Source organism: Plasmodium vinckei, assembly GCF_900681995.1.
Source record: "Plasmodium vinckei vinckei genome assembly, chromosome: PVVCY_14".
Taxonomy (NCBI): domain Eukaryota; phylum Apicomplexa; class Aconoidasida; order Haemosporida; family Plasmodiidae; genus Plasmodium; species Plasmodium vinckei.
Genome location: NC_051306.1, coordinates 1169372 through 1184262, shown reverse-complemented (window position 1 = coordinate 1184262; position 14891 = coordinate 1169372). Strand labels below are relative to the sequence as shown.

Below are 14891 nucleotides of genomic sequence, written 5' to 3'. Positions count from 1 at the left end.
GCTATTTTGAATTAATTAAAATTTCATTGTTTATAATTCTATGAATATTAATATGTGGATATATTTTATAAGAAATAAGAAAGGAAAATAATAAAGTAAAAAAATTAAGTAAAATATCTTATTATATACATACAATAGATAGCTTGCGTAACACAGGGGAATACATATATAAAATTAATCACACTCATAAAGGATTAAGCAAGTGGCTTAGCATACTAATTTGGAGTATAAAAAGAGAATATAGAAAAATATATTTTTTAGCAAAATAATAATATTTATCATTTTATACTATAATATTATCAATATGTATTATACCATAATAATAATAATGCATTGCTAATTTAAAAAAATATTGCAACGCTCTTAAAAATGATTAACGCGTTATGCTAAAAAAAATTGTGTAAATACTTTTTATTTATTTTTTTTTAGTTTATGTGTTAAGAAATTATTAACAAAATGTTATTGAAAAAAACAAATTAGTAAATCAAAAAAAAGAAAGGAAAAAAAACGATAATATAAAGGATACAAAATTGAATGTATTAATCATGGAAAAAAAAATATATACGCACAACACCAGTGTGTTTAATGTGCATTTTATTATTGTCATTGAGATCATTATTTTTAAAATATGTACAAATTCACTATTTTAATTGTGGGTATTATTTATTATTTCATTTCTTCTGCTATTCTATAAATCAATTATGGACGCTTTCATATATTTTTGTAAGACTTTAGGTACAGCTAAACGTATTTTATCATTTTTTGAACTTCTCTTTATTTGGTATTGTTCTAATATTATGGCTAAGACTCTTCCTACTGCCAACCCTGATCCATTAATAGTATGGCAAAATAGGCTTTTGTCATTTTTTTTAAACTTTAAATTTAATTTTCTTGCCTGAAAATCTAAACAATTAGAACATGAAGATACTTCAAGAAATCTTTTTTGACTCGGCAACCAAGCTTCTATATCATAGCATATTGAAGCTGAGAATGGGGTTTCAACAGAATTTAATAAAACAACTCTATATGGTATTTTTAATTTTTTTAATATACATTCACAATGTTTAATTAAATTTTTATAGTGTAAAAAGGATGTTATTTTATCAGTTATAGATATTAATTCTACTTTTTCAAAAATGTGTTCACGTAATAAACCTTTCGAAGTTTTACCATAAGTATAATTTTTTTCTATTCTAAAGCAAGATGAATGGCTAACTAATTTAATAGGTAAATGCTCATGCTCTATTAGTGAATTTTTAAATAAGTTTAATAAAGATACTTCACTTGTTGGAATTAGAAAAGCTTCTTCATTTAAAATTTTATAATCTTGGTTAATTTTAAATAAATCGTTTTCAAATTTTGGTAATTGTCCAGTATTTATTAAAGCCGATCTACTTATAATTGTAGGTGTCTTTACATATGTATAATTAAATTTATTAGTATGCACATTTATCATAAAATTTATTAACGCCCTTTCTAATTTGGCTATATTATTTACAAGTATATTATAGCCAAAACCTATTTTATTAGATATATTTTTAAATATATTATCATTATTATTATCATATCTTTTTATGATATTTTCATGAGGGTCTAAAAAATTACCATCATTATCATCCCACATATTTATATTTTTTATTTTATATGTTTTAACAATTTTATTACTTTTTGGATTTATTCCTTCTGGAACTTTATTTAATAGAATGTTTGGTAGCTTATTAAAGTGTTCATCAATTTTATTTTTAAGTTCAAACATTTTTGTTTCATTTAAATTTATGTTTTCATTAATACTACTAATTTCATTTTTTATTATGTTGATATTTTCTTCATTTACACACCCATCTTTATTTTTTTGCATTAAATCTTTGACTTTATCTGATAATATTTTTCGTTTATTTCTCAGATTATTTCTTACTATTTCAAGTTGATTTTTTTCATGAATTAAATTTTTCATCACATTTACATCTTCTACTTTTTTTTCCATCCCTCTTTTTTTTAAATTTTCTATAACCTTCTGTTCGTTTTCTTTCAAAAATTTTAAACTCAATCCAACTTGATCATCGCCCTTGTATTCATCTTTATTTGGTGTATTTAATTTTCCATCTCCATCATTTTTATTGTAAGAGTTCACATTGGTACTATTAAGATTAATCCATTTTTTATTCTCTCTTTTTTTCTCTTTTATTAAATTAAAATCGTTCGATTTGTGACTATAGGGTGTTGTATTAATAAATAGCTTTATATTGGGATGTTTGATACATTTCCCTAATACAAAATAAATGCATAATACTAACAATATTGATAATAATATTTTATGCATAATACATTATTAATTCGATTTTATGTTTTCACTCGATGAAAATACTTGCCTTTATAAAATTTATGTATAATACCCCCCTTAATATATATTCATTTATATTTATGTATAGACAATTACAAAATGTTATTTACAGAAAATTGTTTAACGCACGTTTACATTGTAGTAGTATGGATGTAATAGGATATATAACCAAATAGTTTTTTATTTTTTTATAAGATTAAAATTGCATATTTAAGATATATATAATACTACAAGCTTGAATTAATTATTATTATTATGTATTATTTGGCATATTTTTTTAAGTTATTAAAGGAATATCCATTTCATTTTCATTTGTTCATCATAAATATTCCGATTTATCGAACATAAATATAGGAAGAAAATATATACATAAAAAATAGAGAAAGTTTCTATAATATTATGCCCATTGGGAATAATAGTTTAAAACATATGCTGTTAAAATTGAAAGAAAATAAAAATGAATTTAATAGGCTATATAACATATATACAAAGATTTACATAATGATAGAAGAGAAAAAAAAAATAAAGGATAATAGTTTATATTTAATAAGGATAAAATTAACAAATGATAATTTACAACATATTCCAAAAAAAATATTCTTATATCGGATTAAGTAATTTATTTTGGAGAGTAAAAAAAAAATATTAAAATGCACACACTTAAAAATGATTTAATTTATATGTTTATGTATGACAACATAATAATTTACATTTTATTATTGAAAAATTTAATATTTTGAAAATTCAAAACCATTGTAAATCCCTTAATTAATGATGATACAATCATAAAGAAGATATATACATGTTTAGTATATCAATTTTATGCAGTATATAGTGGGAATTCTACATTATATTATAAGAATGTATTTGTTTGTATTTATTAAAAAGTTAATGCTCATATTTACAAGGGTTCCACTACCTTACCATTAATTTGATGTAACTATAAATTAAAGACATATATATGATTATTTCTCTTAATGGTTTTACATATATTTGGTTAGGTATGAGATAACTAGTTACGAATGAGCTTAAAATAAATATATAACAAATTAAATATATGCATATATATTATATAAAAAGTTTTCATTTATTTTATTATCCAAACAGATTAATAATTACACATAAAAAAGGTAAAAAAAAACAAAAAAAGAAAAAGATGAAATATGCTAAGTTATGAAATTATATATTAAAAATATCATAAAAATAATATAAATTGCAAAATATAAAAGTAAAATGATGGAAGCAAAATAGGAAATATATGATCCCCTTCTTACAGTTCCTTTACTTTTTGCCCCCTTCTCTTATGATTGGCTATATATATATAATTAATAGGTTTCTTTGGATAACTACATTGCAATCGAGGCCAATGCTTTATTTTGTTATATGTTTGTCTATATATGCATTTGATTTGCTAGGGCATTAAAATGGATAGGCCTATATATACAGGCTTAAGGTTTCCAGAAAAAATATAATTTCACCCCATTTTTATGGGTGAATATAGATACGGTATTGTGATAATGATGGCCTTCAGTTGTGTATATCTACTTAGAAAGTATACACAAAAATATATATGTGATTATGTAAATTATGGTATTACTTATGGAACATCTTCAATTGAATTTTTAAAATGAGAGAAGTCATCCATTTCATCCATATCGCCGATTTCTGTGAAATGAGAAATTCTCTTAAGTCTCTCTGAGGGTTTAAATAAAACACACATGGCTGTCAAGACAGTTAGAAATAAGCAACTATTAACTCCTTCACTTATATAACATTTTAAATTCCATAATTGGTCATTTGGAAACACCATTACAAATAAATCAATAGTTAAAGAAATAACTGAGAATACAAGTGCAAGTATTAAAACATTAAAAAAGTTTTTGAACATATTTAATTTTTCATATTGTTTATCTTCATTTAATTGTATAATAATTTTGCTTGATGATATAAATATCCACATATATATAATGGAGTATATTATAGACATAGGCAAAATACAGCATAAGAAATATACCGTATTTACATGTTCGTCTGCTAAATGGACATCTAAAAACTGCTTTATAAAATCAAATATGATAAAAAAAATAAATAACACTTTTATTTTAATAAATTTTTTTCTATCTAATGTTGGTATAACTAGTCCCCAACCTAATGCCCCTAATAATATTAATAAATATGAGCAAACATTTTTAAAAACACTGAAAAAAACTGCCATAAATAGGTAATTATTATTTATTACTGCCTGAACATTATATGTCATAAAATATATATATAAAAATAGATTTTCTATTAAATATAAAAGCATACATACTGATATCCATACTTGAATTTTTATAACATTTGTTTTATTTTTTAATAATGAATAGGACCATATTATTGAATATATCAAATATATAAGCATAAGTGAAACATATAAATTTAGCTTTGTTACTTTATCTCCTGGTAAATAACCATATTTATTCAATATATGTATATTTCCATGTAGTTCTAATTCATAAATTTTACTATCTCCACAATTTGATATAAATACAGTATATATATCTGTTTTGTCTATATTAAATACATGCTCATTTTTTATTAGTTCTAGAAATTTATTATGGTTTACTTCATTTCCTGACGAAGTATCATCATCTTCTATTCTATCATTTATAAAATAAACTGGTACTTTTAATGAATGCATTTCGGATTCATCTAAATATCTCTTTAAATATCCTTTTCCTGGACATGTATATTTGTCATTATTATCAAATCCAGTCATTTGAGTATAACAACACATATTGGTATCTTTGGGTAAATATAATTTATTAAAATCACTTTCTTTCATAATTATTATTTCTAAAAATAAATCAGATGTATTATCATTTGAATTCCAATTTCCCATCCCTGGGTGGTCTGTTTTTCTTTGAACATATGGATTATCTTTGTATAAATTTAGTTTAAACCCTTTATTTTTATTATTTTCATCATTTTCATCATCTTCATCTTCATAAGGATGATTATGATTTTTTGACTTATCTGTTTCCTCATCCTTGTTATGTTTTTCATTGATATTATCATCATGGTGAGAATCATCTTTTATGCCAAATGAGAAATATTGAGTATTTTTTATCTCAGTTGTACTTATACCTACATTTTCAAATAAAGCATGGGGTCCTGGATTGTTCATATCCTTTTTCTCTCCTAACAAAATATATGGGGCGTCATCTTTTCCATATATATATAAACCCTTCAAAACATAAAGTATATAATTTGTATTTATTTTTTGCCCATCGAGTTTTATTAATTGGCAATTTGTAAAACTTATAAAAAATATATACAAGAAGAGAAGGTATAATAAGTTTTTATTTTTCGGGTTGGCCTTCCATATCACCATTCTATTGATTATAATTTGGAGGAAGAAGAAGGGAAGGAAAATAAAAAATAGTTATATTGCCTCAATTATATATATCACCCTTGTGTATATTTTTCTTGCGGTGTTTGCTTTTTTATACACACCTATAATAGTATATTATATTATAACTATCATGAAGCTATATGTTGAAACTAATACATATATACATAGTACAAATCAATTCTTAGTAGTTAAAAAAAAATTGTATCTATTTAATAAAATAAAAATTTAGCTAAAGCACTGTTAAATATTTTCATTAAATTAATTTGTATGGTTTTGATTAAATTTGATTTTATATTTCTCTCAATGCCATTAATTCAGTCATTTGATTAATTTATTTGTTTTTTTATATCTTCGTTTTTTGAACGTTTTCCGTTATTAAAAATGGTGATAAAAATACCTAAATTATAATATAGTAAGGAATATAAAAATGTTTGGATAACAATACAAATTAATTATTTCATGTTGATATAATTGAATAAATTTATACTTAAATTTTTATTTCTCATAATGTGCGTTATTTTTAACGGACAAAATGTTATGCTAACTTTTTTTCTTCATTCCGCTTTTAAACATTAAAAAAAAATTATTTAATTTAAATTAACTTTTCCACTGTTAATTATGGAAAATACTTGTATGCATATTATTCTTTTTTTTTTCAACCATAATTATTTGCTTACTTTTTAATATTAAAATTCCATGGAATAATCATAATGATATATTTATGAATATTTTTTTTCGATAAAATGGAATTTATCTTAAGTTGGAAAATATATAATTCTTATATAAGCTATATATATATTATAAATAAAATACAGTTAAAATTGTAAATTTTTAGTCATAACAGCATAATTAACTTAAAATGTGAGAATATGTGTATTTATATATTAAATTTTGCGTACAATAAAAAATATATATTATTTGGTTCTTATTTAAATAATACGAAAATAATTGTACAATTTTCCGGCAATACACTTTTGTATGAAGAAATTACAATAGTTAAAAATAAAAATGAAATAGTAGCAAACAATATATAGAAAATTGAAAGACATGTTTAATGATAAAACAATCATTTCGTTGCTTGCAACCAAAAAAGGTTGCTCTTATTTTTTTATGGTGATATGAAATCTGTAAGGTATTACACAATATACATAAATTTTTATTAAATATACATACATAATGGGAAATGGGCAAAAAAATTATCTCAGTTGAAATCAATTTTGTTCACACAATAGGATGCATGGCATTTTTTTTTTGAAAAGCCCAATTTTATTATTTTTTGGTATACCATATTTGTTCTCATAATTGTCTAATGGGATTAGTAAAGTAATAATACAAAAGAGGGATAACCTATTTTTATTTTATTTTTTTTGAACACTGATTGTGAAAATGGTATTAAAATTGTTTAAGAGATATTCTTTAGTTATGGTAATAAAAAAGGTAGGTCATGGTTCGACAAGCCATTTCCTATATAAATTGATGCATAAAAAGGTGTATTGAGGGTATGATAAAATGTATAACCAGGATACAAAAAATTTATTATGGATATTTTATTTAATTCTTTATTAATTTTAATATTCCATGCATTTGATGGGATATCTGATTTAATAGTATCTAAAAAATTATTTAAAAAAAAAGTATTGTAATTTTTTATTTTATCCGATGTTAGGTTTTTAGGATACCTAAAATGAACCCATGATGTTAATTTTAATGCATCAATAATATTTAGCCCTGAAAAATTGGAAAATTTCATTTCCATATTATTTGTTATTTTAATAGAATCATGAGGAATGATAAAAGTTTCATTGTCTATTTTTCTTATGACATAAGATAGTCTTTCAAGTTCTGTTATATCATTTTGTCTTTCATTTTTGTTTTTATTATTTCGATTATTAATGTCATTATTTATATTATTATCATTTATTTCATTATTTTTATATTCATGTTTGCCATTTTGTGGGCTATTGTCATCCCAACTTTGTTCACTTCCTTCACCACTTTCATCATCACTCTCATCATTATTTTCTTCGTCACTTTCATCTTCGCTTTTCTTACTATCGCTATTTTCACCATTTGATCCAGTCTCATCAGTATATTTATCATTATCTTTTTCTTTTCTTTTACATATCGAACCCTTTGCATAAAAACTATCAGGTATACCATTGAATAAGGTAAATGGCATTTTTCTCTCAAGTTTTTCAATCAAATGATCATTACCTTTTATTAATTCATGAAATTTATAATCATCATTACAATAATAAAATACCTTTTTAGGGAAAAAATCATCATCCTTAAAATGGTATGTTATATAATAGTCATTTTCTATACCTTCAATTTTACCCCACAAATATATTTCTTTCTTTACTTCTTCTTCTAAGTTTGTCATTCCAAGTGTCAGGCCTAATTTCTCTTCATGATTTAAACATCTGTTGGACTCAGTTAAATTTCCTAAATGGAAATCTAAATTCTTTAAATTTATCATTTCTGTAATTAATCAAAAGACCTATATTGATATATTTGTGCATGCATATCTTTTTTTTAAATTATAAAGATGAAAAATTCACACAAAAATAAGTTTGCAATACATAAATTTATTTGTATACATTAGTTTGTTTAGTGAAGAAAAAGACCAAAAAGAAGTTAAATGCGTCTTACCTATATAACATACAATCAATATATGAGAGAAATTTTTCAGCACAATAAAATTCACTTTTTTTTTTTCAAATTATTAACTTTATTAAAAGGCCCATCATATTAATATCCCATCATAGGATTCTTTGAAAAAAAGGGATTGAATCACGCATATAATATATGGATAAATATATAGAGATATTAAATTATGTACATATTAATAAAAACGGACATATTTATGATTATAGAGGACGAGGGCCGAAATTAAATAGCTTATTCCCGTGAGACAGAAAAAGGGAGCGGCAAAGAAAAAAATTATAAATATGAGGACACGATGAAATATTAAAAATAATGGATTATTTGATACTATTAAATTTTTATTAATATAAACATAATTTTTTGAAAAAGCTTTTTAATACAACATCATAAAAAACGCATATAACCATGCGAATTATATAATTACTTTATTGTGCATTAATTTTTTATTATTTTTAAGTATATTCTGTTAGTATATTTTATTTATTTTCATCTCTTTCATTTTTGATTGACTCTAATTTTATCATACTTATTTTCAATCATTGGTTAATATATTTCATGAAAAAAGTGGAATAAATATAAACACATAGAGTATACATAATTTTCAAAAATCAATGCGAATATAATATATTTACCATCAACTATTATATTTAGGATAATAATATTCAGGTAATAGGGAAAGTACCTGTCTTTTCGCCACTTTGATTGTACTTTTTCTATTAGTAATGTTAAAAATTTTTGATCGACAATAAAGATGCATTATTTTACGAAGACTAAAGAAACTTCTGAAAACAAAAGATCGAATTTCATAACAAATAGTAAGAATATAAACAAAAATGACCAAAGGATAAATGAGTTTTTTAATGAAGGAAATAAATTAGAAAATGGACATCAAAATGGTATGTCTAAAGAGAATAATACAAATTATAAAAATGAATTAGATGACAGTAAAAATTCTTTTTTAAATTCTAGTTATAAAAATGAAATGGAAAATGAGCATGAACTTAAGAATGAAGCCAATAATAATAATGGGGAAAATGGAAGAGAAAAAACCCAAGCATTTTCCAGAGACAATAGTAAGGCAGAAAATATAAATTCAGGGGCCATAAAATATAAAAGTGTAAATGTAAAAAACGAATTCATGTCATTTATAAATAGTATAAAAACTTACAATGATGAAAATGATTCATATAAAAAATTTTATTTAGAAAAAGAAAATCAAATAAAAAATAATTTATCAAATGACAATGAAAAAATAAAGGAAGAAAAATTATTTGATAGTGATAACCATGCGTCTAATAAAAATGTGGATGACGTTTATAATAATTCTGATAATATTAAAAACCCAGATATTAGTGAATCTAATAAAATTAGTTATGAACCAAAAAACAATGTAAATATACAATCTGAATATAAAACATTTGATCAGTTTTTTGATTCCGGTTATGAACAAAATTATGGCACTAAAAAAAATAATAATACCATGCAATCAATTTCAAAGGTAGAGAAAAATACACAAAATCCTATAATGGAACAAAATGATATACATAGCAAACAAGCATTATCAAAAAATCAAATCAGTTATAATAATAGCGAACAAAATATTGATTACAGTGGGGAGCATAATAATGAAATATATAATAGTCGTCAAAATGGTACTATGCATTATAATGAAGAATTAGTTAATGACAAAAGGGAAAGAAATGGACAGCTAGATCAATCTAATAGTCATTATAATAATGGAGAAAGTAATAGTGAGTTTATAAATAGCATGAATGACCGAGGGGCTCAAAAAAGTATGCACATTATTAATAATGGTAATAGCAATAATAAGACTGATAATTCTTTATTCCATTCCAATATGTCGATGAATAACTATGGAAAAAATAATGGGGAATATTTCGAAAATACGATGGGCTCAGTGAGACAAAAAAATAGTTCTATAAAAAATGAAAATGATTCCATTGATTTAATAAATAATGAACAATCGATGAACCAAACGATGGAATCAAATAGCCATACAATGCAAACAGCTAATCATAAAATAAAAACGAATTCATATTATGAAAGAAATAACGTGAATTTTGAAGATTCAAACAGTACAATAAGGCAATCGATTCAATTTCCTTATGGAAAAGAAGAACAAACAGAAAAATACTACAATGATAAAAGAAATAGAACAATGTCAAATAATTTTCTACATCAATCTAGAAAAAACGATGATAAAATAAAAAAAAATGATACATATGGACAAAATAATAAATTAGAAGCACAATATAATAAGGGACAAATAAATAAAGCTGTATCTGAAAATCGAAAAAGTAATACAGAAGAATATAATAATAATAAAAGTAGTATTTTAAAAAATGATTCTTTAAAGTTATACCAGACCCAAGAAATGCCATTAAAAGGTAGTTATTCAAATTATGGAAATACTGCTGATACATTAAGAAGCCGAAAAATAGCAACTAACCAAAATATAATGGATTCACGAAGCAACATATTAGATTCTAACATGGTTGTTATGGAGAAAAATAATAGCTATAGAGAATTTAAAAGTGGAATTAAAGATTCAGCAGACGAATTATTAAATAAATCTAAAGATGCTTATGAAAAATTAGATGATAATATATCCCGAACAAATAACACATTAATAAACTCTAAATATATAGAAAGACAAATCAAATCAAAACATAGTTTAGGTGATTCAGAAAGGCATATGAGCAAAAATTTGATAACAACGATGAATGCAAGTGAAGACAGTAGAAGAGAAAGCTATTCGAAACGATCACAATTTTCTATAGAAGATTCAAGAGAAAGTTTAACAGAATATGATTTAAAATCTTCAATAAATAATGATGATAAAGAAATCGAATCAAAACGTTTTTATGAAAATAAAAAAGGATATTTACATAGAAGTGAAAATATTAATAGAAATAGAATTCCTATAGAATATAAAAAGTTCAATACATATGTAAATGATAGAGATAAAAATGTTGATATAAATTTATTACGTGAATTTCAAAAAAGCATTAAGAATAAAAAATGGATAATAGATGATGGCTCAGAGAATAGTCAGAATTATTATATGGGAAAGGGACAAAACATGCAAACTAATGATAGCAGTCAAAAAATAAATAATAATTATAACAGTATAAGTCATAATAATAGCGATTCTTATAATGATCAAAAAAATATGAATAGCACTAACCAAAATAGGGATACAGAATATGATCAAAATACAGAACCCTCTCATATAAGTTATTCTATTTCAAATAATGATTCAAATTGTCTTATGGATATATCTAGAATAAGCTTAACAAATGGAATTAATGTATGCGATAAATCTGATAATGAACTAGAAAATAGTTATATAAATTTTTCAGAAAATGATCATAATATTAATTGCGAACTAGAAGTTTCTCTAAATCAACAAGTTAATAAATATTCTAATTCATCAAATGAGTTTTCTACATCTATAAATGATTCTCAAACTGATAGGAATATTTCTAATAATTTCGATCTTACTGCATCTAATATATCAAGACATATTATTGATATAGATAATAAGCTATCACCCAAAAACAACTATAATTATATTGCTCAATTATCAGTGAATAGAAATTTTGATAATACCGATTTACAAATTTCGTATATAGAAAATGAAATACAAAACAAGATAAAGGAATTTGATATTTTTCTGGGTCAACATTTTGAGAGAAAATGTAATCATGTTCTTAACAGAATTGAAAAGTTACTTTCCTGTGATTTTTTTAGTAATAACTAGAATAGGAATGGAATGTGTGTATATATGTTTTTTAATTATAATTATTTTTTAGAGTGTTAAGTTTAAAAACATAGAAACATTTTTTGTGTGTGCACAAAAACAAAGTATCAAATAATTTTCTAAGAAAAATAAATGCAACAAAACGATAATATACGCATGGGTATGGTATATATGGGCATGCTTGGATTTTTCAAAAATCCGTAACTCGGCAATTATGAGACCAATCACCAAACATAGTTGGCTCATGCTTGTCGAATTTATATCCATATTCTTCTGGCAATTTTTTCTTCACATTAATTTGTTCTCCTTTTTCGTTTGCATTCTCATTGAGCATGCTTTCATTATTTTTTAAATTTTCATTTATTGAATTTTCATGGAGATGTGATTCATCCTTTATATTATGAATGTGTTTTTTTATTCCAAAATTAGAGAAACTTTTATCATTTAAATTATTTGAATTTGTAAGAACTTCATTTTTATAATAAGCATTACTACTGTACTGATTATTTAAAAAGCTTTTTGTAATTACATGCTTATATGGGATATTTAAACTTTTCAAAAAAAAAATATTTTTTGAAGTTTTTATTTGGGATAGTTTTGTCATTTTCTATATAAATATAAAGCTAGTAAATATTTAATTTATAATATTACAAATAATTAATATATGAGCATTTTATGTGTGCATATTATCTGATTACATGCTAAAGTATCAGCTTTGTCTTTTTTTGAATGTGAATATGCTAATTAATAAACAATTTAAGATTTAAAGCATAATATTTTAGACGATAAAGAGAAATTATATATTCTATGTATATATACAATTTCTTGTAAATAATGAAAAATTGTTTATATTTTAAAAAAAATCAGACATATAAATTCACTAATTATAAATATGAAAAAAATACATAATTTTAAATAAAGCCGCAAGTTTGTTAAGTATACTATATAGAGAGATAAGCATATGCATACTTGCATAGATATTTGATTTATCTCTACATATATATGTACAAACCCTGAAATAAAAAGCCACTAAAAAAATATAAAAATTTTGATAAAAGTCTTGGAAATATATTGTAAAATATAATTAACGGAAAAATGGAAAGCAATTTTGATTTAATTGAAAAAGACAATCTTGATAAAGAGATGGTATGTAAATATCTTATTAAACATATATCACCATTAATTTGGATACTTGAATAGTATTAATGTTAATACAGAAATGTATGCATATATATATATATATGTATTCTATAAATGAATATAAGCATGTGTATTTTTATTATATGCGCACATTACACTATTTTATTATTATTAATTTAATGGCAGAACAATTTAAAAAATGAAAATTATAAATATATGGAAGATCACCCAGAAATAAAAAGTTTACTAAATGATTTCATTTCTTCTATCTTATTACATGCACCAGTAATATATAAAAAAAACAAAAAAGGATAATACTAATTTATATTATGCAAAAATGTGAAAAACTTAATTAACACCTCATATAATAATTTACTATTCTAATTTGAAATATTAATAATACAAATAAAATGCCCATTATTATGTTAATTTGTTTATTTTATTTTGTTTTAAACACATTGTTAACAATTGTAGAATTGTTTAAATATTAAATATAAAAATTAAAATCCTATAGTCAAAGATATGCATATTAAGCCTATTTATTTCCATGCGAACATATTTATTTTAATTTTTTTTTGAGGGGCTATGAGATGCTAAAAAAAATTTTTTTTTAATTAAAATAGGCAATTTATTTTTAAATAATATAGTGGAAAATTATTAAAAAAAATAATAATAATAAAATAAATATTTTTATAGTATTATGATGAATTGTATAATTATATTAGATTGTCATTTATATATTTATTTGGTATACATATATTTTCCCTTTTTTTTTGATACATTTTAGGAAGATATCTTTCAATACGCAAATGAATATTTTTCCTATTTTAAGCAATAATATAATTATATGTATTTTTTTATGTATATAAAGTTCCAAAAGCTAAGGAAACTGTTAAGCTATGGATAATATCATTATGCATATATAATTCAATTTTTTTAATAAATATGCATAATTTATAAATTTTTATTTTTATTTTAAAGGATTTCCCCACTTATGAATACAATACATATATATACATATACTCAAATCATTTGGATATATTAGAAAACCGTATGTTACATTAATGAAATCACATTTGTGGTGAAAAAATATATTATAGGGAAGACTAACAAAGTGTGAACAAACGAAGATTGTACACGAAATATTCAATTCGTTAAATTTTTATTAAAAAATTGAACTTAATATTGTATTTTATTTACTTATTTTTTTGTATATAAATGTATTTGTTTGAAAAAATAATTATATTAATAAAACAATACTAATAAACAAAGTTATAGAGGACTCTTGTTTAATTTTATGTCCATTTGATTATGCATATTATGTGGTGATATATAATTTTGTTAAGAACAGATCTGTATATGCACACATATAATGTAACACATATTCTTTTACATACTTTGTTTTTTCCATTTAAAAAAATTATATAAGAAGAAATTAGCTTGTTCCAAAGAAATATATTTTATTCGCCCACAACTATTCAAATAGTTTATGTTACGCATACATATATATGCCATACCGAAGTATTTTTTTAAAAAGCATGCCTTATGCATATATACAAATGTGG

General features: G+C 22.8%; 5 protein-coding genes across 5 annotated transcripts; 1 reads left to right on the top strand and 4 right to left on the bottom strand.

Moving 5' to 3' along the window:
* Positions 1 to 688: 688 nt before the first annotated feature.
* PVVCY_1403370 (serine--tRNA ligase, putative) lies at positions 689 to 2320 on the bottom strand (the record flags this gene model as incomplete). Its single annotated transcript, XM_008624691.1, has 1 exon — positions 689 to 2320. The coding sequence occupies one exon, from the start codon at positions 2318 to 2320 to the stop codon at positions 689 to 691; it is 1632 nt and encodes a 543-aa protein (XP_008622913.1).
* Positions 2321 to 3938: 1618 nt separating this feature from the next.
* Positions 3939 to 5714, bottom strand: PVVCY_1403360 (serpentine receptor, putative; the record flags this gene model as incomplete). The annotated part of the gene is made up of 1 exon (XM_008624692.1): positions 3939 to 5714. One exon carries the CDS (start codon positions 5712 to 5714, stop codon positions 3939 to 3941), a length of 1776 nt encoding a protein of 591 aa, XP_008622914.1.
* A 1441-nt stretch (positions 5715 to 7155) lies between these two features.
* PVVCY_1403350 (conserved Plasmodium protein, unknown function) lies at positions 7156 to 8214 on the bottom strand (the record flags this gene model as incomplete). The annotated part of the gene is made up of 1 exon (XM_008624693.1): positions 7156 to 8214. The coding sequence occupies one exon, from the start codon at positions 8212 to 8214 to the stop codon at positions 7156 to 7158; it is 1059 nt and encodes a 352-aa protein (XP_008622915.1).
* Positions 8215 to 9153: 939 nt separating this feature from the next.
* PVVCY_1403340 (conserved Plasmodium protein, unknown function) lies at positions 9154 to 12186 on the top strand (the record flags this gene model as incomplete). Its single annotated transcript, XM_008624694.1, has 1 exon — positions 9154 to 12186. One exon carries the CDS (start codon positions 9154 to 9156, stop codon positions 12184 to 12186), a length of 3033 nt encoding a protein of 1010 aa, XP_008622916.1.
* A 190-nt stretch (positions 12187 to 12376) lies between these two features.
* Positions 12377 to 12790, bottom strand: PVVCY_1403330 (conserved Plasmodium protein, unknown function; the record flags this gene model as incomplete). The annotated part of the gene is made up of 1 exon (XM_008624695.1): positions 12377 to 12790. One exon carries the CDS (start codon positions 12788 to 12790, stop codon positions 12377 to 12379), a length of 414 nt encoding a protein of 137 aa, XP_008622917.1.
* Positions 12791 to 14891: the final 2101 nt, after the last annotated feature.